Raw genomic sequence first — 26,987 nt, 5'->3', positions numbered from 1 at the left:
CATGTGGTTTGTTGCCTACATTTGTAATTAAGAGAAATGCTAAAATTCAGTTAGAGAAAAAAATTCATTTAAAGTCTAGAGAAAATACAGACATTTTTCTTCATCCAAATTTCTGGAACAAGGGAAAGAGCCACTGAAATATAAGGGAAAGGAGATGGGCCACATTCTCTTCTTTAGAAGTCTGGGGTAGAATAAGAACCAATGCTACTAGTAGTCTTATTTCACCCCAGACTTCTAGAAGATAAAAGTTTAAAAAAAAAAAATAGAGGACTACATCCACCTTGACCTTCAACAGCCAGGCAATGACCTCAACCCTTGAGAAACAGCTGAGTTGATGTTATGGCTTCCTCTTCCTTTGGGATGGAGTACTCTGCTCTTGATCCTTAGAGAAAATTAGGAGAAGAAAATAAAAGCCTTGAGCTCCTCCTAGAGAGTGACAATGCTCAGTGTAGGATCACTTGACGGCATTCCTACCTCTGTCAAGGCAGCAGTTTGGCAAACTACTAAGAAAGTTTCTCCTGCTATTTCTTCTAAGCTTTGTATTCTCCTGAGATTAATGAGGTTCATTTTCCTGAGGCCTTATGAAAGCCTCATTATATTGCCAGCAGAGGATTCTAGAGTGGGTCAGGACAGCTCCCTAATTTATTTACCTAAACTCACACTATATACCAGATCTAACAGACACTTTCTGTTGCAATTCAAGTTTATCTTTCCCTCTGTCCTAAGGTTACTCAGTCAGTAAAGACTGAAGCTAGAATGTAAACCTAAACCTTTCTTTTTTTTTTTTTTAAGATGGAGTCTCACTCTGCCACCCAGTGGCACAAACCCGGCTCACTACGACCTCTACCTCCTGGGTTCAAGTGATTCTCCTGCCTCAGCCTCCTGAGTAGCTGGGATTACAGGTGTGCACCACCACACCCAGATAATTTTTTTGTATTTTTAATAGAAATGGGATTTTGCCATGTTAGCCAGGCTGGTCTTGAACTCCTGACCTCAGGTGATCCACCTGCCTCTGCCTCTCAGAGTGTTAAGATTACAGGCTTGAGCCATCGCACCCAGACTAAACCTAAACCTTTCTGATTCTAACATGCTAAGTTTTATATTGTGTTCTACCATGCTATCCTAAACAAAAGTTTTTTTAAAATCTATGAGTTTTCTACTCCATGTATTTAGACAATAGCTAGATATTAATAATTTATATTTTGTCATTTTTCCTAATATAGCATATATTTATTTAAAGCCTATTATAAAAACAGATACTATGCTATGCTCCAGGGATATAAATGGTATGCAGAAAAGACATGGAAACTTTGACTTAAAAGATCTTACAGACTAGAGATAGATACAGACATTAATCAAATAGCCATACAAAATAAATACATAATTAAAAATTGTAGTTACTGTGCTAAAAGTAATTGGTGAAGTACTATATAATGAGGGCTTCTAAACAAGTCTGGAAATTAGAGAAAACATTAGCAAGAAAGCAACATTTGTGAGGAGATTTGATAGAATTTTACAAATTATTAAAGAGTACTTTTCCCTTTAAAGTCATTTTAAACTAATATATTAGTTGCTTTAAGTAATCTTTTTTTAAAAAAAAGATTTTCATCACTAAAAAGCAGCAAGACTTCAACTATGTGATAAAAGGTATTTTAGTTTCAAAAAGTTCCAATAATTAAAATCTTTTAAGAAATTATCTTCCCATATAGTTTCCTACAAAATTAGCTATTTCCAGGAATTTGGGGGTGATAACAATAGCGTGTGACTACCAATGGGTACTGAAGTTATTGTGGGGATGGAGAAAACATTCTAAAATTAGATAATGGCATTGGTTATAAAACTTATGAATATACTTAAAAACCACTCAATTGTACATTTTAAAACAGTGAATTTTATGTATGTAAGTTATATCCGAATTTTTTTAATTGGGTTAAAAAATGAATCACATAGTATCATCGATTAACTGTCAACAACCTCCAAAACTATTACTAGTAGTAGAATTTGTATGTGGTAACATGGAAGACCTATTCAAGCAATATAGCTATTCATAGGACTTTAACACAGAATGACTCTTGCTTTAAGATTACATTCTCTGATGGAGAAAACAGCTCACAGAGCAGTGAGGGATGAAGGTGATGGCTTCCTCACCAGGAAAATCTAATGAATGAATGCAGGCAATCAGTGAGATGACAGATGTAGAAGCTTATATCCTACAAGTTGACTTATTGAGTCATTAAAATGATTTACAAGCCACCAATTACCACACTGATATGGAATTTTTTTTTTTTTTAGTATTAAAAAGAAGTGTGAAATTTAACACAAAATCAATTCACATGTAATGCAGCATTATTGGAGGCTTATCATTTAAGGCAGATAAACAAAATGAAGTAATTACTCTTATAGAGGAGACAAAAGGAAGCATGAAGGGAATGGCTGGACAGGTATTTTCACTAAGATCAAAGTTTTGAACAAAAGAAAGAAACAAAAAAATAATAATTTCAATCTTAAAGTCAGTACTGGTAATAATAGCTGTCTGAATTCAAATTCTCATCACAGAGTTTAAGGGTTAGGAAAGGCTTCTCTTAAAAAAAATGCTCCATGAGAGATATAGCTTTCAAACATATTCTATACTAGGATTTATGATTTGTGACATTCAATCAGGCTATATCAATGCACAAGTAATTTACTAGAAATATACTAGCAGTTTTGTGAGGTACAGCCGTTCTTTCAAACTGAACGAGTCACAGGCCACATCTAGTAAATTATTGATTTAATATACCACATTGCTCTTTTGTGACCTGCAAGAAGTCATCACTTTTAAAAGTACCTAACTTGCTTTCTATGAATAATTTATACATTACATAATAATTTTCATTATAGAGTGTATTTGATAATAAATTATACATTACAAAAGTGAAGAGACCGATGTGAAATTGCAAGTAGCTTAAGGCTATGTTGCCTGTATTATATTGCCTCTAAGATACCTGAACATTCAAGTAGCATTTCTCCCACATAAATGTTTTGAAATTTCTTCTAATTCACTCAGTGATAAGCTATCTCATCTTCTTCAATCTTGGTTCTTCATCCCACATACATATCCCTGCACAAAATGGTATTTTCAGTGGATGACTAGAAACCTTAAAATCTGGTTGTAGTCTGATGATCTGATCTCTCCAGAAATATCACATCTGTCTACTGTATCATTGCATACATAATTCAGGGGTAAACAAAAATATATATAATATAGTTGGATTATGGACACACACAAATCAAATTAAACAAATTCAGTCAAAAGATAATTTTTATATTAAACAAATAGAAAAATAGAGAACAAGAAAAATAAGAAATTAAGTTGTACGGATAACTTCAGTTACTAAATGAGAATACGCCCTAGACTAATAAGATATTAGTATTTGTGTTAGTCTGTTTGCATTACTATAAAGGAGTACCCGAAACTGAGTACTTTCTGAAGAAAAGAGGTTTAATTGGCCACGTTCTGCAGGCTGTACAGAGAGCGTGGTTCATCACCTGCTTCTAGTGAGGGTCTCAGAAGGCTTCCAATCATAGTGGAAGGTGAAGGGGGATTAGGCACATCACATGGCAAGAGAGGAGGCAAGAGAGAGTGTGGGGAGGTGCCACACACTTTTAAACAACCATATCTTGGGATAAATTACTCACTATTGCAAGGATAGCACCAAGTCATTTATGAGGGATCTGCCCCCATGACCCAGACACCTCCTACCAGGCCCCACCTCCAATATTGAGGATTACATTCCAACATGAGATCTGAAATGGACAAACATCCAAACACTGTCATTCTGCCCCTCATATCTTATGTCCTTCTCATATTGAAAAATGCAATAATCCCCTGCCAATAGTTCTCAAAAGTCTTAAATCATTCCAGCTTGAAGTCCAAAGTCTTAAGTCCTACCTGAGACTCATGTCCTTCACCCGTGAGCCTATAAAATCAAAACAAGTTACTTACTCCCAAGATAAAATTGTAATGCAGGCACTGGGTAAACATTCCTATTCCAAAAGGGATAAATTGGCCAAAAGAAAGGGCCAATAATCTCCACAGAAGTCTGAAACCCAACAAAGCAGTAATTAAATCTTAAAGTTCCAAAATAATCTTCTTTCATTCTATGTCCCACATTCTTGTGTGAGGGTGGGCTCCCAAGGCCTTGGGCAGCCCTGCCTCTATGGCTTTGCAGTGTGTAGCCCATGTTGCTGCTCTCAAAGGTTTGAGTTGAGTGCTTGCAGCTTTTCCAGGCAGAAGGTGCAAGCTGGTAGTGCCTCTACCATTCTGGGGTCTGGAGGGTGGTGGCCTGCTTCCCACAGCTCCATGAGGTAGTGACTTGGTGGGAACGTTGTGTGAGTCCTTCAATCCCACGTTTTCCCTTGGCATCACACTAGTAGAGTTTCTCAGTGGGGCTCCACTCCTGTAGCAGGCTTCTGCCTGGGCACCCAGGATTTTCTATACATTCTCTGACATCTAAGTAGAAGTTGACAAGCCTCCTTCACACTTGCATTATGAGCATCTGCAGACCTAACACCATGTGGAAACTGCCAAGGCTTATGGCTTGCACTTTACAGAGCTGTGGCTGAGCTGTACCTGGGTGCCTTTGAAGCAAGGCTGAAGTCAGAGTGGCTGGGATGCAGAGAGCAGCCTGCCAGGTCAACTGGGCCATGGGCCTGCTCCGGGAAACCATTATTTTTTTCTATGCCTCTGGGCCTGTGATGATAGGGGCTGCCTCAAAGATCTCTGAAATGCTTTCAAAGCCTTTTCCCCATGATCTTGGATGTTAGCACTTGGCTTCCTTTTACTCATTTCTCTAGCAAGTAGTTGCTCCACAAACTGTTTGTATCCTGCTCCTGAAAATGTTTTTTTTTTTCCCTGCCACATGGCCAGGCTGCAAATTTTTCAAACTGTCCCACTCTACTTCCCTTCTAAATATAAACTCCAACTTTAAGTCATTTCTTTGCTTCTGTATCTAATTATGGTGGTGTAGGATTTTTTCTTCTCCATCATCTTGAAAGCCATTATGATGGACTGTGGGGAGGCCGCCAGCTGGGAAGTCGACAACCCTGGTCCCACAGGTGAGTCCTCTGGCCAGCGACCCCAAGAGTCAGGGAGAGCAAGTCAAGAATAATGGCATTTTATAAATAGGCTAAGTTTGACATTTTTAATCTCCAAATTATTTGGCTCTATAGGTAAACATAAAATACAGTTTTTGGTGTGGCAAAATTACAATTAATTATTATAAATTACATAAACATTAAAATTATTATCAAAAAGAAAGCACATTTTAGAATCATCACATTGACCTTTGCAAAGTATGTTTTTAAAGAGGCAAGTCCTATGAGATATTACATATAAAAATATTTTCCATAGTCAAATAAATTTGTGAGAAGGAGCATGATATTCCCTAAACCTTACTAAAGTCTCAAATCCTTCACCCATGTATTTCCCATGGTGAAATCATAGAATCATGTCTTCTTAAATTCAAATGTCTTACAAAGATGCTATTAAAAGTATAGATTTAGGCCAGGTATGGTGGCGCGTGCCTTTAATCCCAGCACTTTGGAAGGCCGAGGCAGGTAGATCACCTGAGGTCAGGAATTCAAGATCAGCCTGGCCAATATCTACTAATAATTCAAAAGTTAGCTGGGCATGGTGATGCACACCTGTCATCCCAGCTACTCTGGAGGTTGAGGCAGGAGAATCGCTCAAACCGAGGAGATGGAGGTTGCAGCAACCTGAAATAGCACCATTGCACTCTAGACTGGGCAACAAGAGTGAAACTCAGTCTCAAAAAATAAAAATATAAAAATAAAAATAAAATAAAATATGGATTTATTCACTACATAAGTTATCATCAGGAACAGGTGAGTTCTTATGTTTAATGCATAATAAGAAATATAGGCTGATTAGAGAAACAGTAGCCAATTTGACAAAAGGCCCGCAGATACATGTGATAAATGTCAAATAGCAAAAGTAAGAATGGAATTCAAAGGTCTGTCTTGCTTTTGTCTTCAACCAATTGTTAAAAAGTCAGAAGGATAAAAGTTGCTGTTTTCTCGATTAGTCAATAGGATGACATTAAACAGAAAGTAAGAATATAAAATGCTTCTGGAGACCAATATTAGGAGAATCAGTGAAGTTGGCTTGACTTAAACATTATTCCATTTATATTTTGTAAGTATTAGGTTGGTGTAAAAGTAATTGTAGTTTTTATCACTAAAAGTAATGCCCAGAACCACAATTACTTTTGCACCAACCTCATATAAAACAGATTACAATGTATGTGTATCTCAGAGCATAATTTCCCTTATTTATAATAATAACACACTGCATAATTATTATCACTCACTGTAATATTCTGTGTTACTGACTATAAATTAGGCAACACTGTAGGCACTCATCAGAATAAGCATAAAATTATGACTACCAGTACAAATAACAGAATCTAACATAATATTACTATAAGGACATATGATTAAATTATAGCCTTGTATATATGTCTATTTTAAAAGAATCCTCATATTTCTAAATATAACTTTTAGTAAAAGCTGTCCTAAATGTCCATTATACAAAATAAAATATGTAAAACATTCTGGCTGTCAGACATATGTTAATTAGGATAGCACAATGTTCATGACTGAGTCACAGAACTGAACTCTAGTTAGAAGTTCCCATTTCTATTCAGACTTTCCAAATATAAAAATGAGAGTTTAAGAGTTTTGTCATATTCATTTAAACTATTGTAATTTTAATTCTGGAACACCTTAAAATCAAAAGAAAAATTAACATAAAACATATTGCTTATTCTTGAATGATTCTCTCATCAGTAGCATTATCAGTTGAATAAAGTTATCAGTGCTGAAATAAGAATAACACCTGACTGCTCTAATCTCAAACAATAATGAGTGATGAGAGGGATGCATCTTTGGTTATTATAATCACTGTCAATTTGTTGTTTTTTCTAGGGAGTTCTAATTTTAGTATGTTTAATTCTAACTATTTATTACTTTTTATAGAACATTAAAGAAAAAAAGGTACAACATTCGTCACTCTACTCATTACAACATACTGTTTGTGTTGTACATGTTTTAAATATACTGTATTGCTATATTTTAAAACTTTGACCAATAATTAATCATAAATCTGTACTTTTTCAAACTGTCTTGAGTATTCTAGAGGTACCCAATTCATCACTGCATGCAGTGCTCTTTAAAAGGAAAATTAGGCATTAACTTCAATAAATTCCCAGTATAAAACCTACAACTTTATAATTCTAATCTCCTTCTGTCAAGTCACAGAGTTATGCCACTACTGATACCTTATGGGAATCACTCCACTTTTGTTCTTGATCTTATTTCCAGGTTAATGCTCCTGATTTTCTTTGTGTAATGATTCCTTCCTCCCTATTAAATCGACAAAAGCACTCATTCAACTTTACGTCTCCCAAATACTTTCTAAATTCCTCTCCCATTTATAGTCATAATTATAGGTTACTTTTGTTTTTGTTTATGTACCACTTAATCTTCATCCAACTATGATTATAGTCTCGCCCACTTGCCCCCACCCTACTCTAGTTCAGGGGTTGGCAAACTTCTTCTGTAAAGGACCAAGTACTATTTTGGGCTTTGCTGACCACATATATCTTTGTCAAATATTCTTCTGTGGTTTTTGTTTAGTTTGTAACTCTTTAAAAATGTGAAAACCTTTCTTGGTCTGCAGACCTGATTTGGCGCAATGGCTATAACTTGCAGAGTTACTTGAAACTTAAACAGAGTAGTTACTTGAAACGACTCCATTAATAACACCAAAAAACCTCCTTTTGGTTTTTGAGGAGAATAATAAAATTATACTCTGTCCTTCCAGCAAAACTTGAAAGGAAATCAAGCTTTAATACTGATAAAAGATGAGGGGCAGTGACAACAGGCTTCCTACTAGCTGTCTGCAACAGCTACAGCCCTACCCTCAGAAGGTGCCCTAAAAAACCTGCAGTGTAGAAGCACACACCAGAGAGTGTGATCTGCAGGAAGGATGGCTCCTCATCTGAAGAAAGGTAGAAGTTCCTGTCCAGGACTTACCAATCAGGAAACTCGCTCTAACTCCAAGGGTGAAGGAGCGGGGCCAGCTGGCAAGGTGTTTTAAAAAACAAAAAACCCTCCTCATGCAAACTATAGACCTGGGGCAGAAAAGCTTCACTCTTACACTCCAGATTGCCAAGTCAACCCAGACTTCTTTTGTATTTATTAATGACTTTGCAACATTTACCACTTTGAACACTTGCTTTTCTTTGAAACTCTTCTCCCTTGGCCCCCAAGAGAATAATTTCTTTGTAGCCACCCACTCTTTATCTGATATTAAAACTTTGGTGTTTCCCAGAACTTCCTCTTTGTCCATCTTTTTTCACTCTACGTACTTTTCAGAGTGATCTCATTCACTTAAAGAATATCAGTTACCATCCATATGCTTTCTATACTAAATCTCCATTTAGCTCCGATCTCTCTTGAGTTCTAGAACTATGAATTCTAATGCATCCCCTATCTTGTGAATAACAGAACCTGCATCTACAGTTTATAAGAAATATTGGTTTCACCTTCATTATTTTTTTTTAACATACCATATTGGGTGGGCCTGAGGTAGCCAGCAAGTCTACCTCAAGGTACCATCAACAACTCCTCTGATTTCAAGGTAAACGATATATGCAGATAACGACTGATGAGAAAATAGAATACTTAGATGAGTGGGTGAATGTGTTTTTACAGCCATCCATGTCTCACACATAATCATTGTTGAATCTGAGGAGAATTTCAAAGCCTGTCAGCAAGTAAAACAATTTCCCACTTGCATATGTAATTTCTCATTATTATAAAAATATGATTAATTTCACACTCTTATCATAAATGAAAGCTAGGCCACCATTATTATAATTCTAGATATCACCATTATAACATTATTACATACTTTGCTTCTGAGAACAGTAAGAGTTTTGTTTGTACACTTTTTTATTTTTTAAATTTTAACACTAGACGATCTTATTAAAAGATGCAAATAAATTATACACCTTAAATTCCAGTAGTCATATATTTTTTATATGAAGAAGATAACCATGGCATGAATTTTTTAAAACTTTTTTCTAAAAATGATATTTTTACCATTTTTTCCTAGCACCCTGTGGAAGTCGTTCAACAGGTTCAGAAGGCACTGTTCTATCACCAAACTATCCAAAAAATTACAGTGTGGGACATAATTGTGTTTATTCTATAGCAGTTCCAAAGGAGTTTGGTAAGTAAAATTCAACTCATTCTGTAGTATTTCATTCCAGACATGCTTTATTTTTCATTATATGCTATTCAAAATTTTTAAATGAAAATGCCTACTATCCATAAAGTATTTCACTTTGTAATTCTGGAGGTTTTGTAATACAATTTTGAGGTCATCTTACTCAATCTGAATTTACAGTCAAGTACACAGGTGAACAACAATACAAAAATGAAAACAGGATTGTTTTTAATTTTTAAAAATGAGTATATCAGTAACCGTGCACGTGCCTTCATATTGGAATTTCATAAAATGGGAAATTACCAGAGCATAAAGCCAAGGCTGCTCTGTAAAATATGTATTAAGTCAAACATTGAACTGCTACAATAGTAACAAAGTATTTTAAAAACCATCAGATCAGTTTTATAGTTTATTAACACATTTCCAGAAAGAAGAGTTTTTGGTTTTAAGCATCTAGTTTCTGGGACAACAATGAATATAAAAAGACAGCAAAGGACATTTCAGCTCATCTTGTCAACCTGACAATCTGTTCTGCACTGGCACTAAGAAAACAATGTGTCCTTTACTGCCTTCACATCTTTCTGATTACACGTCTTATAAGTCACTTATCTGGCTTCTAAAGGTTTTGGTTCTGAGATCCAGCTGGATCTAACTCAGATTAAGCTCTGTTCATGGATGGATAGGCAAAGGAAATTTAGTAAGCAGTAAAGTGTGAGAGAGAGGCTGAAAGTTCATAGACTTCTAGAATTCAGATTTACAGCATTATGTTACATGGTAAAGGATTTGTTAGAGCTATAAGGATTGTCTGGGTCTGGATAACTCAGTATTTCAGTAGAAGAACATGGATTTTAACATTAGAGATAGTTGAATAACATCTTGATTTAACATTTCTGCTGCTGATATATGAAATAAGCTGATGCTTCCAGTCCAATTTCTTATAACCAGTTGCTACCTATATACATATATATCCTCCTTTTCATCCTTCTGAAACAACTCCAATATCTTCAACTTACTTGAGAGCATTGTCATCAGAAATGAAGTAATAAACCTTTTAACATTGAAATAGAGTGATGATGCCAGCATTAGCAAAGTGTCTGTTTTTGTACTCTACAAAGTATTTCTTTCCCCTAGCATATTGATTGGTTACTCCAAGGTTAGCTCTTTGAAAGTGAAGAGAATGACAGTTTAGAAAGAAAAATATCGTTCACTTAATTGTGTTTATTTTTTACCTTTTGAGTCCTTCCTTTGCTAGAGAGTTTTATTCTCCCCAGATGCCAAAAAATGTTACATGATTGCTGACAGAATCCTAACAATGATTATCTAGAAAACTTCGTGGCTCTTTGATTCCCTTTTTGGAAGTCATTAATTTGTCCTATTATACTCTGTTCTTGAGATGCCATGTGGCCAAAGGAATGAGAAAGAGGAAAATTAGCCATTTCATGTCCTGACAAATAAACATGTTGGTCACCCTGGAGATATATTAGTGCAGCCTGTGTATGCTGAAAAAGAAAAGGAAAAAGTACTAATTAAAATAAAGCAAATTAACAAATTCCTAAAGAATGAAATTATTTTTGTAGGGTTAATGTAAGTTGAATTTAACCTTCCTAATATAAAAAAATGCTACATTGAGCCAATAATAGTTGGTTTTTAAAACTTTTTTTTTCAAATGAGTTTTCTTGGTTTTTTGTGGACAAAACAAAATGTACCTCGATTTATTAGTAAAAAAATCTAATTTTATTTCACAAATGTTGCATCATTCTTCATCTTAAGATACATATAAATTTAAGCACCTGTATTCTAATTTCAGCCTTGTCACATCTTAGCTATCTGCCTTTGGACCAGTTACATAATCTCTTTGAGACTGTCTCTTTATTTGTAAATTTGGTATCATTTTGTTTATAGATTAGAGTTGTGAGCAGTAAATGAGAGAGAGAGATATATACATGTAAAGTATGTCTCACATACCTCATGCTTAATATTATTGGATTAAAGAATGCCAGCTTTCAAGTCAGATTTCTGGGTTCAGGCTCAACTTAACTTACTTGCTCTTTTCATTGGACAAGTCACATCATCAGCCTGAAACTTACACATCTCTAAAGTAGCAATGATAAATGCCTACCTTATATGCTTATTTTATAACAAAATAATTTAATGTATGGGAGTGATTGGCATCATAACATAGTAAGTCATATGCACACACAGGTACACATAAACACATTCTTCTTTATGTTCACATTCATATAAAACATCCCCATCCCCTCTTCCACCCCATAAGAAAGATGAAATTAAATGACCTACATTATTGGATTGAACTAAGGTCTTAAAAATAGCATGGTTAAAATAAAACAATTATTTGTGTTATTTAGTAAAGGACTAAAACAAATATTTTGTGTTCTGTATCCCAGTGGCTGTTCAATCACCTTATGATCTCTTACAATTTTGTGGGAGTAGGATAATGGAATTAAAACATATTGACCATTGATTTTTTCCTATCCCTACCTTTACCTCTTTGATGAGAGATGATCAAGCAATAGTTACTGGATCTCTACAAATCAGATTTCTATTTTACTTCTGCTTCCTCTCATTCTCAATTTGCCATAATTTTCTTCTGTTGCCGCATTGAGCTATATTTATACTTTCCAGTATTCATCACATACCACTTCTCACATTTTTCTCTTTTTCTGTCATTTATCCCAAATTACAATCATTCCTTCTTCTGTATCTTTTATATGCAGATGATCTTATATCATTTAGCACAGGGGTCCCCAACTGGTATCCCAAGGACTGGTACCGGTCCTTGGCCTGTTAGAAACTGGACCGCACAGCAGGAGATGGGTGGCAGATGAGCTAGCATTACTGCCTGAGTTCTGCCTCCTGCCAGATAAGCTGTGGCATTAGATTCGCATAGGAGTGCAAACTCTATTGTGAACTGCACATGTGAGGGATCTAGGTTGTGCACTCTTTATCAGAACCTAACTAATGCCTGATGATTTGAAGTGGATCATCCCAAAACCATCCCATGGTAAAATTGTCTTTCACAAAACTGGTCTCTGGTGCCAGAAAGGTTAGGGACCACTGATTTAGCACAATGTCTGTCAAATAAACTCAGTGCATTCATTGCATTTTACCTAGGGGTTAAGGTTCTAACACGTTTATGTAAAAAGAAAATCACATATAACCAACATTACATGTGAAAATAAATTAAATCACCCAAGATCATGTACATGATTTTACATATGCCATATTGTCTCTGAAATAGTCTAACAGAACATTTTTATTTCTCCAAGGTAAAAACAGATGACAGTTTTTTCAGATAATTCCAGATGAGCTACTTGTGTTTCTTACAGGTCATGTGGTACCAAATTCCTTTTTTTTTTTTTTTTTTTGCCTGGTTAGAATTGAATGCATATAAGTTATTTTTGTCATTACTTTTAATGGCAAAAACAGCAATTAATTTTACAGCAATCTAATAAATATGTGCATAATATTGCTCTGCTTTACTGGTTGATTGAGTGAATACATTTTGTTTGTCAGACAATTGCCATCTTTCAGTTTTTCTAAATAAGAAAATTGTCAATTCATAATATTTTCCTGAGCATAACTGAATTTCATTTGAATTCAGGTATTAGGGTCAGGTTTTGACAATATTCATCCTGCAGGATTCTACTTGTTTTATTATTCTTAGAAAAATACCATACTGGATCAATTGGATAGCATTATTAATAATACTTTACTCTCCTTAATTTATATAAGACTATTACACTTGGCTTTTTGGATTTAAAAAATCTTACTTTATCAATAAAATATATTTAATTTTTCTTCATTTTTCACTTTTTTTTTTTTTAACAGCAAGAGTGGAAGTTTATTAAAAAGTTTTAGAGCAGAAAAGAAAGGAAAATACACTTGGAAGAGATCCAGGCAGGCACATGAAGATCAAGTGCAGCATTTAAGAGTAATCCTAGGACTTTATAGGCTGGCCCACTTCTGGCATCTCGTGTCCCTTTCCCATAATTCTTCCTATGCATGGGCTGCCCGCATGCACAGTACCCTCCTTATGCTTAGGAAGTGAGCATATGGAGTGTGCTGATGAAGTTGTATGCATGCCCATCTGAGGTTTTCTTCTCTTTTCTGGTGGAGTGTCCCTGGAGGGTCATACTCCACCATTTTGACTCTTTTTTTGTTTGTTTTTTGTTTTTCTTTTGTGTTTGTTTACCAGTTGTTTTTTCTTATGGTTTAGTTGCTTAAGAGTTTATGAATTATTTTTAAGTGCCAGAAACATGGAAGACTAATTTTATTTTACTTTGCAGTTGGTATAGATAACATGCTTTAGAATATAAGAGAACTGTTGACATTGTCAGAGGGAAAATTTTTTGTTAATTTGTATTATACTTATACCTAGAATATAGGACTCCAAATAAGATTTCAGGGAGGGAAGAGTTAGTAAAATTGGGAAATAAATGTGTGGATTTCTATCTCAACAATCCTGGCTGAGAATAAACATAAATATATAGGATGACAGTCAAAGTAGACTATAAATCAGCAGATAATGTTTTGTTTTGTTTATTTTCTCTTATTCCAGCAGATACTGGGGTATTTATTTTAAAGCCCAAAGAGAAAGACACAGTAGAGAAGACAAAACTGAAGAATGAGGTGGACTAATTGGTAAAAAAAAAAAAAAAAAAAAAAAAAAAAAAAAAGATCCTTTAGGCAATTGGAGGAGATGAAATTTTAAAAACAGAAGGAAGACCTCTTTGTAATTCAGAAGAAATAATTGGAAATTAGCAACATAATATCTGGATTACTTTCACATGAAATATTGTTAGAATTATTATTCCTTCCTATTCTCCCACTCCATCTCTCTTCAGTCACCCTCTTCTTACTTTCTAGGAATTGTCTGTAAAAGACCATGTATTCATGTCCTAAGGCTACTATAGCAAAGTACCACAGACTTAGTGACTTCTCTCAAAGTTCCAGAGGCTAGATGCCTGAAATCAAGATGTCAGTAATGCCACCCTTCCTCTCTAGGCTCTAGAGAAGCATCCTTCATTGCTTCTTCCTTGTTTCTGGTGTCTCCCAGCAATCCATGAGGTACCTGGGCTTATAGCTGATTTACTCTAATCTCTGACTCTGTCATCATAAGACTGTTTCTCCTATCTGTCTGTTTCTGTGTGTCTCTCTGTCCTCTCTTCTCATCTTCTTAAAATGACACCAGTCATTGAACTTAGGGCCCACTCTACTTCAATATGATATCATCTTGATCCTTTACTAAATACATCTGCAAAAACCCTATTTCCAGATATGGTGACATTCTGAGCTTCTTGGTGAACATAACTTTTGGGTGACACTATTCAATCCACTATAAAGGGTAAACAGTATACATAATAATTTTATGTAGAAAATCTTGATATAAGTTGCTATATAAAGCATGCATCAGCTGTGTTGACTGCAAATTGACATTCAGATTTCTTGCAACATGTAAAATATCCTGAGGATATCCAGTATAGTCTATGGTGACTTAATTTTGTGTTTGGCATTCCAGATGGCTCTGCCTCCTAAAAGACACACCCTGAAGGCATATGTTGGTGTACAGAGTTTATTATTTCCTAAGACTAGTTTTCACACTTGATATGTTCAAAATGGACATTAAAACCTTCTTATATTTTGCCAGATAACCTACCTTCTCACCTATCTCTTATTATTGGCACAGTTTCTTGGTTGTATAAGTTTCAAATTTATGAATCTCTAAATCATCTGAAGTAATTGTCAATCTTGTCTACTATGTGCAAATGGCACACAGAGTTATCAAACCCTTTTGTGTATCGCTGTAGGAGAGGCTTTCTTAAAAAGTAGCTGCCACTACCATGAACTTCTTTACTACTTTAATGTATTTTATTTGTTTTTTATTCACAAGCACTATCTTTCCTATTTCTCATTGAAGTATTTTTCTTCCAGTCAATCTAGAAACATGTTTCCTTAGGATATTACTCGCATTATAGGATATTACTCGCATTATACTATTATAATTTTAAAAAAATACAACTTTATTATAGTATTATGTTAAAAACAGTGATAAGTAGCAACTATTTCATTAATTCTTACTGTATTCACTTAACGTAGTATATTATCTTGGACCAAAAGACTTAGGTAATTACATAGTGGTTATTAAGTGTAATTTGTTTTTGCAGTATCACATATTTCACATTTCTGCATAAACTGTTAGCCTATAAAAGGTAATCTGAGGATTAAGTCTTCTTTGAATTTAGAAGAAAAAAGTAAAACAATGGATTGAAAGTAAGATGCATACATACTATCTCCAAATGTATGCATATTTATTTTTCCATTGGGCATCTGGACTTTTAAATACATGCTAATGTAGTTTTGACTTGCATATGTAAAATTAACTGTTCTCATTTTCTATGTTAAAAATAATAGCTCTTTTGTTTTGTGTATATTTTTCTTTAAAATTCACACATACATTTGACCATTTGCCCTTTGATCTTATGTTTGTGAGGTTTTTTTTTAATGATTAGGCAACGTAGTCTATGTTGTGATTAGCTCTCTTTATAGCTAATTTAATCATTTATTGTCACGAACTTTCTCCATATTTTAGCGACAGATTGTTTTTAGATTATATTTGTTTGCTTGTTCAATCAGTAAATCATTTTATTAGCATTTTATTTTTCCTGGTATAAAATTTTCAGTAATGAATGAATACTTCAGAAGATCAATAAAAGCCATTATATAAATATATATATATTATTTAAAGTATACACTTCACTTTTTAGCAGTACAATTTGATTAAAACAAATTATTAATCTTTTCTAAATACTAAATTTATCTTACAATAACAAATATTCACAAAATGTGTGTTTATTCAAAATTTGCATTTACTATTTGTCATTACTCCTTAGATTGGTAGCAATTGAAAATAAAATAGAACTCTTTTTTGTGTTTTTTTTGTTCTGTTTTGTTTTGTTATTTGAGACAACATCTTGCCCAGGCTGGAGTGCAGTGGTGCCATCTCTGCTCACTGCAAATTCTGTCTCCCGGGTTCAAGTGATTCTTGTGCCTCATCCTCCCAAGTAGCTTAGATTACAGGCACCTGCCACCATAACTGGCTAATTTTTGTATTTTTAGTAGAGATGGGATTTCACCATGCTGGCCAGGCTAGTCTCAAACTCTTTACCTCAGGTGATCTACCCACCTCCGCCTCCCAAAGTGCTGAGATAATAGGTGTGAACCACCACATCTGGCCTCTTTTTTAAACTGATGGTTGTTTTAATGTAAGTAAGCAGAAATGAGTATGTTATTTACATAAAAGGAAAAAAAAAAGGAAACTCCTTTTTTTTTAAGTCTATCATTTTAGAGAAGGGAAATAAGATTATCATGTGTGCTTATGATAATATTATTTAATTTTGGTGGTATAATTTATATAATTGGATCTCAAGCCATGGCTTGGCCATTTGGTTGAACAGGGTCTGCCTCCCACCCCATCTGCATTTCAAAGACTTGAAAACCCATGGGTTGCCCGGTAAAGCTGTGGGTCACAATATTCTATCCCATAAAAGGTGAAGGCTGAGAGGCTGCTAAAATTGACACTAAACAGAACATATGATTCAAATAAGTGATAATAGAACATTTACTATCTGACAATTGGATGGAGTCAGTAATTTGAATAGTATTGATTATACGGCCTTTAACATGTGAGACCACAGAATAAAAGTTGCAGTAATTCACCACCAGGGGGCATTAATTTTTTCCAGGCTTAAAAGCAGATAAAATAGGCTACTAAATGGAGAAATAGTGGGGATAATCACCCATTCTCTAAATACTTCTTCTATAATGGGTTTTAATCTTTAAAGGCCCTATGTTATTTTACTCGGGGACATATTAGCTAGCTTTTCATATAAAAGTCCATAGAGTCCTAATTTGTCAAGCCTATTGTAAGTGCCAAATACTTTATTTAATTTTACTACCTTTTTGGTCAGAGCTTCCATGACCACTGTGGGATATTTAGGTAAGACAATAATGCTAATGGTTCAAATGAGGCATATTTGTTTTTTCACCATTTTATATTTCATATATCCTTTAAATTATAGGGTGCACCTTAATGAAATTTAGTGGGATCCCCAGGAATAATTGTATCTGAGCCTCTCTATAGATTAAGGCCATGAAGGTTTGCAAAGTGGTGCATCTCAATAGATGTTATAGTTAATTTAGAACTCATGTTGTAGAGACACAAAAACAACTAGAGATGTTTCATATTTTTACTTTATAAATTTTTGTGTACATTTTGGATTTCCAGTTGGGTCAAATTATGGCTCTTTCTCTTTCAATTTTGTATTTCCTCAACCTGTATGTAGTTCGTTGTTATTTTCATTTTCTCTTTACAGGTTACTATGTGTAACTTCAGAGGAGGGAAGGTCTCTTTACTCTGCTCATGTTAATTATTAATAATAATTATGTAATAATACTTTTTTTTCCCAAAGTGTCTCAAATTAGTAACTTCAAGGTTAGAAACAATGGTTGCTTTGTAAGGTTTAAGGACCCTGGCTTTATTTTGAGTTTCCATCAACTCATTAATTGTGCCACATAGGTGCCATGAGTGTTTTCTTCTACAGCCTGAGGATTAGAATCTTTGTTAAAACAGAGTATTAACTCTGGATAGTAGTATTAGCAAAGGCATTTTATAGGGTCTTAGTGAGTTATTTGCTTTTAGGAATTTAGAACTCAGCACACTATATGGTAGCTCTTCTTTCTCACAGTCCACCACCCAAGGAGCCCATATATTACACAGGCTATCAACATTTTCCCTGGGTCTTCTCTAGAAAAGGGGCCAGTGACAGTTTGACACAATCAACCAATAGCCACAAAGTAAGAGTTGTTCCTCTGAACTTAGCATTAGTCACATTTTATGCTGGAATCAAGAAATGTGATTCATTATGAAGTACACAGATAAATACAGGCTACAACATACAACTGAGGATCACTTTGATGAGGATCCAACTCTTGGTTCTAAATGCCAGTTATTAAAAGATCTTATGTAGATTGATTAAATCTGTGATAACTCATAAAATGCAGCACAAAGCAGCATAGCTCTAAGTGCAAGTTCGCCAGCAGACAGCAAAGCCAGTTACTAAGACAAAACAAGAGAAGAAAGACCTCTAGTGATTGTAGTCATTACTTAGACATCTTCCTCACTGCATCCTTTGTTGTGGTCACTCTGCAGTTGGTTTGGATTGCAAGACTGATTATCACACAAGCACAAGGAAGTATGAAAAGGTGTGTTACTCACGTAATGAGACTTTCTAGAGAGAGCAAGGCAAACTGCCAAACTGTTTCAAAGCATGAGAGAGCAGAGGAAGGAGATTGACTGTGAAGTTTTATTGTGGTTATAGAGTAGTAGTGAGGTGAGAGTTCCTGTATGCAGGTGACCACTTGCATAATTTAAACTTACCACTGGTGCCAAAGAGGGGGCACTTAGGTGACCTAATCAGCTTGCCTAGATATGCCACAGAGGGGAAGAGGGAGTGGTGGGCTTGAAAGTCCTCGACAGTTAAACATTAAAATGATTTCACATGTTTTAATATAAGCCGTAATATATATATATGTGTGTGTATCATATACCATATATATGCCATCTATAACTTTCTGTTGTTATATTCTCTTTCCACTTTAAGTAAAATTATTTCCTTTCAACTTGCAAGAATCTCACTATAATATGCTCTAGAATGTGATTAGCTGAATTTTCAAAATAACTATCAAATGATCTAATAGATTCATATGATGGCTATCTATTCACATTCATTGTTTATAAAGTCAATGTTGATATTTTATTTCTGCTGCGTTAAGGCAGTTATAGAAAATAAGTTATGCTTAATAATTCAGAAGAAATCTGGAAAATAGGGTGCAAGAACATCAGGCTAGACATTTTACAACAATTTTTTTAAACGGTGGTTATGACATTTCAACACATTAGTACTTTTCACATTTATGGTTGTTTTTAGTTTTTGCTTCATTTTACCAATATATTTACCATTTTATATAACAAATATTTTTAAAGTTCAGCAGTTGTCCCATTAGGCTATTTAATACTAGTGGCATAAAGCTGCTAAAGATTATTTTGACATGAGGTTCAAAGTCATAAAGTCAATGATAGTAACAATTGTAAACCGATTGAAGAGAAGATTGAACAGTTAACTGTGAAATAGTGGAAAGAAGGTAAACTGGGGATCCAAAGGTCTGTCTTGTAGTCATTTATCTGCCTCTAATTGGCCATGTGACTTCGAGCAAATTACTTAAGCTTTCTGATCCTCATTTTCTTGATGTATAAAACCAAAATGTTTGTCTCCAAGGGACTTCCTAGTTTAAAAAATATGTGAAATCTACTTTTGAATTTAAACAGTATGCTACTAGATGTTAGAGAATTAAAGTATAGGAAATTTCCACCAACTTTTCTGAAATTCGAAAGTTTGCTCACAGAAGTACATGGATTCATGTATTAAATTCCAAAGATAACTATAAATATAACCTAAATTCTGAATTTTTTATTTTTCTGCAAAAGTAAGATAAATTATGTAAAATTGGTGTGCTACATTCTTCCCTATTGTTTTCTTTCTTCTCTTCTTTTTTTTGATGCATCAGAATATCCTTGATGGTCATTGTTAACTTTCTCACTCTTCTCTTACCATTAAAATGTTATACAAAACTCCAAGAACACTTTGCCTTTTTCAATTCATTACAAATGCTAGAAAACTGACTTTCTACTTTGTTTCCCTACTGCTATTTAGGCACAAAATAATTCTTTGAATAAGCCTGAATATTCATATAGGGAGTAAACATTTTTTTGCAAAGTTTCACTATAAAATTGTTAGTTTTCTCTTTAAGAAGCTGATATGGGGAAATAATAAAAAGAAAAAAGTTACATATATATTAATATAGATGCATTACTTTTTCTGGAAAACTGTTTATGGAGAAGTCATTACACATAGTCTTTTTTAGTATTTCGTTATTCTGTCATGCAGAATCACATTTGTAATATTTCATGCCATGACAGATTAAAGCTAGAAGATAAATGATTTAAAAAAGCACACAGCATGCTACAGGCAGAGACTTTTGTAAACATGGAATACTCATTATTTTTGAAACTCTCCCACTGATGTTTTAGGATAGTATAATGATCTCTAATTGTTTAACAGTGCAATGCAGTGCTGATTATAATTAAAATACACGTTTGGTTTTTTTTTCTGTTTTGGTGACTCATATGATTTAATTACCCCCTTTAAACTTAACAAAGGCTAACATTTGCATTTTGAAATAATTTATTTGAAAACTCAATAAATTATATTTCAAATAGATTAGAAGACTGGTAGTTCTTACTTTGTGGTTGGTATACAAACATACGGTGCACACACATCACACACTGAAAATCTGTGATTCCAGTCTCTGAGTTAGAGGGATTTGAATAGTATTCTCTTACAGCTTATATAAACCCTTAGCATTTCTGCCTAGATGCTTTTGCTGAGAAGCAGAAACTCAAACACAGAGCTATTACTGAAATGTTTTCCAAATTCACTGAAGCTATGCTATACACTAAAATACCAGACTAAATATCAAAGTTTCATCTATTATGCTGCTTTTATTAGCAACTTTTTGTATAACAATTTTTTTTAATCCTCTGTAATATGTATTTTATGGTAACAGAGGTGGCCAATTAAAATTCAAATTAAAATCTTTCATTCAATGGTAGATAACAAATGAGATCAGTATCTGGGCAGAGATAATAAGGGATGGTGGGTGCAATGATGAACTAATATCCATACCTTCTTCAAAGTAGTTTAATACTATAATGTTTAAAACACAGTATGGTCCAAATGAAGCTTACCTGTAGATTGAATATGACTTTCAATCTAGTATGTTTTCTGTTTTACTGCAGGGGTATGGAAACTTCACGACTGCTTTCTCTTTTGCTTAACTGCTTTGCTTCTCCTTATGACCTCTAAATCTGAAGAAATATGCTATTAATAATTCTAACCTCATTGTGGGTAAAGATCTATATTATATTGGTTTTAAGTGGCAATTATTCACTAATTGTATCAATTATTTATTTAAACTGTGTATACACCTAGCCTTGAGCTAGAATCTGAGTGTATAGATTATGTAAACAATGGTTCCTGCCCTCCAGGAGATCACAGGAAAAGGAATTAGAAATTTAAACAGTTTATTCAGGAAGAATGTGGAAACTGCTATAAACTATGATGTGAGAAGCTACAGTCTGTAAGTATGCTATGGGTAAACAGAGGAGAAACACCTAAGGCAGGCTTGTGGCTTATTTGAGAAATGGGAGTAACCATGACAGAAACATTTATCTGAAAAGATGGCATATGACTTAAGTCTTATTGAATGTGTAATTGTTAGCTGGAGAAGGACGTTCCAGCCAGAAAGAAAAACACAGGGAAAGATGTAGAAGTATTGCATATGTTTTCTGAAAGGGACTATATATTTTTATCTCTAGTTGAAGAACAAAGTACTAGTCAGGAACTAATATGTTTGACACTGGTGAAGAAGGCAGATACCCCATTCTGAAGTGTCTTGTATGCCATGTTAAATCAATTCAACAAATACTTATTGTGTTCTCACTCTGCTTCAGAAAGCTATTGGCTAGCCTGAAGCTACCTAATGCCCGATGCGACAGAAATGCTTAATTCTTCTCGTTAGTATGTTGTCTAATTGAGTAGTCAGATAACCTAGGGATAATATTCACTTGGTACATGTTGGTACAACAATTTTTAGCTGCCAGAATTTTAAAATATTTACATGTAGTGACAAATAGCCACTTCTCCAGTCTCTAAAATGACTCCATAATTCTCTCACCACTGGCCCTTTCCCAGCCTAGCAACACTCGTCTGTACCCATGTCATACTGATTAAATATTTTGGGAGTCACCTTGTAAGCATAATTGAATAAACTCACACACACACAACACATGCAATTATGAGCACAAATTTGGCTAGTAAGCATGAAGGGTGAGAAAAAAAAACGAGCTATAATGAGAAAGAATAACGAGAATCAAATTTAGATTAGGGAGATGAGTGAAGATTGCAGTATGCTGCAAATTGAAGGATGAGAAGGAGGTTGAAATGTATCTTGTGTATCATAGTAACTAATTAAGCCATTTTGCAGCGGATTAACAAAACCTGTTGGAAACTTTAGTTGTATTATTTGTGGCAGGGAGAGGATGATTGTTCCAGAGGCACAGATGAGAAACAATGAGGGGATTAATTTAGACAGTGGAGAAGGGAGGAAACATTCATTGTTTGTAGAGGATAGCAGGGGTGAGTGAGATTTGTGTATGTATCTGAGTACATGTGTACGTCAATATTCTAGTGTAATTCATGATCTCTAATGATGGCAGCAGGCATATGAGCAGAAGGGAGCAAGTGACATTACAGAGGCCATGAGAACTGCTATCAAAGCCTTTCTTGGTGTCTGGATTTGAGATACGAATCCAGTGTCCAATCATTAGCTTTGCAGTTTCAGACATTCAATGTTGTCAGCTACCTCAGAAAATATTCACACTTCAGGAGACAGGTTCACATTGTTTCCCACTCATCTAATCCAGAAGGACTTATTTATAAATCACAATACGAATTTACCAATTTTTTTTGTGAGAGAGTATCTGGCAAGCTTGGCAGTCTTGGCCATTTGCCTAGAACCCTTCATGTTGGTGGAAATAACTACTCCTTGGACAAATGCATATAATTATTTAAAAAATTATAGTCACAAGTTTATTGAAATTTAAGTACATCAGGAAGTAGCTTGCTTGATGTACTAATGAGAAATGTATATGAAACTACTACAGCTGGAAGAAATGTTCATATCTACACTAGATACATTTCTTTATTTAGAATTCACTAAACCAACTTTACCCAAGATTTTGGGATGGTATACTACTATACCTGGGTGAGAGGATAGGGACAGAAAGTCCAGTAAAATTTGGAAACACTGGGTTTAAAAAATTTGAAAGGTTTTAGGCTTATTTTCTCTAAGGATGCTAACAGTCTTTAATATGCTAATATGAATCTTCTCTCTCTCTCTCTCTCTCTCTCTCTCTCTCTCTCTCCCTCCCTCCCTCTCTCTCTCCCCCTGTATGTGTGTGTGTGTGTGTGTTGTGTGTGTGTATTTGAATGGGACTCTCTTTACAAAGTTGCAGCTCAGTGAAAATACTGCATTAATATGTCATCTCTTTGTGATCAAAGATTGTATTTTTTATTATTGAAAAAATAATAAAAGACTTTGACAATCTTTTGCACATTAAACTAATCCCAATATGTATTTACTTAATATGCAAATGATCGAATTAATTAGTGAATTAAGTAATCCTTTATCCTGGGTGAGGAGGACATTTTTTATTTTTATTTTCAAGATACTTATTTACCATATTTATTTACCAGAGTATTAGCTTAATAATTAACTAAGTGTTTGCTTAGTTGATCACCACTCCATTCTTGGAAAAAATGTGGGTAAGCATCAATCTTGACACAGTCCTACACATTTAGGCATTCAGATGCAGCTGGAAGAAGCTAGTCCAGGAGGTACCTTAGAGCCAAGATAAGGAATATGGAACCACAATCTCTGGACTGACACTTTGAGATTAGAAAGGAATGAGGAGACCTAAATGCTTAATTTTAGCCTCTTTCCAGATCCTCTTCACTTATGCCCTGCTTCCAAATTCCTCATCTTTACTCTGTCCTGAAATTTTCTAAACTTTGGACATTTGAATAAAACTCTGGATAAGATGGGAAGTTACATTTCTTGAACACTTAAATTTGCTATATGAGAATTGTATCATTTCATATATCATAAGAACTTTAAAAGATGTTTCTCCATAGAACTAACTGAAATATAAGTCTGCAGGAAATAGGGTCACACTGTAGGATTCTAGTAGTATTATACCTTTTAAAAATTCAGTTTAGACTGTAAATTCTCAATACAATTGTACAAAAGGCCTACTATTTCTGACCGATCCAGTTCTCATATTTGCCTGTGGATTATCTTCACTCCATTCCCAGTGCAGGGAAACTTCTATCTAGGGTGTTGGTTGGACAGGAGAAATAGGACAGAGGAAAAACTCCATCTGACTAGCCAAGCGTATGTACAATTATGTTCAGTATTAATGCCCATACCTCCCCTTTGAAGCTCACAGTTGACTATGTCTTCTCTTCTGTTACTTCTAAAATGAGATAGGTGCGCTAGAATTAGAATCCTATCTGAAGAAGGATGCAAAGTCCAAGGTTCTGTGGGTAGAGGGAGAAAACATTAATAAATATCACAGAATATTATCTTGTGACATATAAATGAGTTTTGTAAAAGAGATTTATATTTGAATTTTTATTTTGCATATAATTTCTCAGGAACACATCCATGTTATAATTCATATCTGACTGATAAGTTAATATTTGTATTATTTCTCTTTAATAGCTCTTTTGGATTTTTTGCATCGCATCATGTTTATGTCTGTAATCATAGTTCACAAGGGTTTGTGTCTAGCCATGTTTGTTCAAACCTAAAATGTGTACCCTACAGTAAAAGGACAAAATTTATAACTATATCATCTAGCTTTCAGTATTAGTTATGTACCTTATGTGTAATCTCATGTACACTATTTATTCTTTCTGACATCTATGAAAAAGAGATAATTTTATCTGTCCCACCCTAAACCATAACATTTTTTAACCATCAAACAAGAAATGTAATATATCTTTTTAATAATTTGTTTTCTCAATGGTTAATTTTAAGAAATATAACATTTTAGAAATATGATTTTATGTACATTTTGTACTACTAAACAGATATTTCTTTCCATTTATTTTCTTTAGATAATAAGCTTCCCCTGTCTTCAGAAACCACATTTATGTTTTCTTAGTAGTATATCATAGAACCATGTATTTCTACTCAGTGCTTATTGCACTTAATTAATGAAACCTGAGCTCCACAAATTGCTGCTACTAAGTTACGCCCGTCTGGTGATTGTCCTTCACAGCTATTTGCTAAATTCGAAAACTTAGCAAATTATCTGCCTTCATTTTTGCTGATTTCTGCTATAATTTTCTGTGGATTTCCTGTTTGAAAAATGAAGTCCACATTCACAGTTCTTACCTACTTACAAAGCATATAATTAGATATTTTCTTCCAGTTCTCTACCACTCATTTTTCTTCTATAATATTGCAAACATAATCCTTTTCCACATTTTTTTCCAGCTTCCAAATTGTGTTTTACATTTACTTAAAAAATTGTATGCTGTCTGGATGTACTTCCAGATAATTCCAATGTGGAGCTCAGGTGGTCAGAGTATAGGGCTAGGGTGTTTTTTACGAATAAAACTAGAATGCTGATGAGGAAAAAAGTTAAATTTTCCTTTGTTAATTTTTTAATCAGCTGAACTTTCGCCAGCATTTTTGAAAATAAGAAACAAAAAATAACTATAAAAATTCATGCCTTCCATTTTTTTCAACCCCAACTTGCATCATCTATAGTTGATTGAGGAATTGCCATGAGACAGTTTTTCCACTGAGGCAAGATGCTGTGTAATCTAAGAGCTATGTGAAGCTATGTGAAGCTGAGCAAGTCATTGGATATTTTTGGCTCTCAGTTTCCTCATCTGTAAAGTGAGCAGATTGAAAAAAAATTCTAGGAAAATCTTTCACTGCAAATTTCCTGACTTAGACATTTATTATGGTTTGATGTATTTATTTATTTTTATAATTTCAACTCTTATTTTAGATTTGAGACTACATGCGCAGATTAGTTATGTGAGTATATTATGTGACACTGAGGCTTGGGGTACAAGTAACTCCGTCTGCCAAGTACTGAACATAATACCCAATAGATTTCAGCCCTGGTTTCTCTTCCTCTTTGTTCCCATCTTTCTGTCCATGTGTACCCACTTCTTAGCTCCCATTTATAAGTGAGAACATGTGGTATTTGGTTTCCTGCTCCTACATAGTTGCTTAGGATAACGGCCTACAGCTGCATCTATGTTGCTTCAAAGGACATGATTTCCTTGTTTTTATGGCTGCATAGTATTTCATGATGTATATGTGATACATTTTCTTTATTCAGTCCACCATTCATGGTCACCTAAGTTATTCTGTGTCTTTGTTATTGTGAATAGTGCCATGACAAACATTAGTGCATGTGTCTTTTTGGTCCTGTGGGTATATACCCAGTAATGGGATTCCTGGGTCAAATTGTAGTTCTATTTTATTTGTTTGTTTGTTTTGAGACAGGATCTCACTCTGTCATCCAGGCTGGAGTATAGTGGTGTGACTACAGATCACTGTAGCCTGGACCTCCTGGGCTCAAGTTATCTTCCCACCTCAGCCTCCTGTGTAGCTCAGACGACAGTTGTTTTTAAATTTTTTGTAGAGACAGGGTCTCACCATGTTGCTCAGGCTACTCTCAAACTCCTGGGCTCAAGCAATCCTCCTACCTTGGCCTCCCAAAGTTCTGAAATTACAGTCATGAGCCACTATGTCTCTCCAGGTAGTTTTAAGTTTTTTGGGAAATCTCCAAACTGTTTTCCACAGTGGTTAACCTAATTTACATTCCCACCAACAGTATATAGGTGTTCCATTTTCTTCACAGCCCCATCAACATCTGTTATTTTTTGACTTTTTAATAATAGCCATT

General features: G+C 34.5%; 1 protein-coding gene across 1 annotated transcript in view; it reads left to right on the top strand.

Annotated features, from left to right (window-relative positions):
* The window catches only part of CSMD3 (CUB and Sushi multiple domains 3), a 1,293,678-nt gene that overhangs the window by 1,013,406 nt on the left and 253,285 nt on the right, over positions 1-26,987 (top strand). The window contains exon 32 of the mRNA XM_012443291.2: positions 9,182-9,298. Within this exon, the coding sequence (XP_012298714.2) occupies positions 9,182-9,298 (117 nt within the window). The remainder of the gene's footprint in view (positions 1-9,181; positions 9,299-26,987) is intronic.

The sequence above is a fragment of the Aotus nancymaae genome, unplaced genomic scaffold (genome assembly GCF_030222135.1).
Source record: "Aotus nancymaae isolate 86718 unplaced genomic scaffold, 86718_ANA_hifiasm-v0.15.2.pri h1tg000036l, whole genome shotgun sequence".
NCBI lineage: Eukaryota > Metazoa > Chordata > Mammalia > Primates > Aotidae > Aotus > Aotus nancymaae.
Note: the sequence above shows the minus strand (reverse complement) of the source record. Positions and strands in the feature narration are given on the sequence as shown.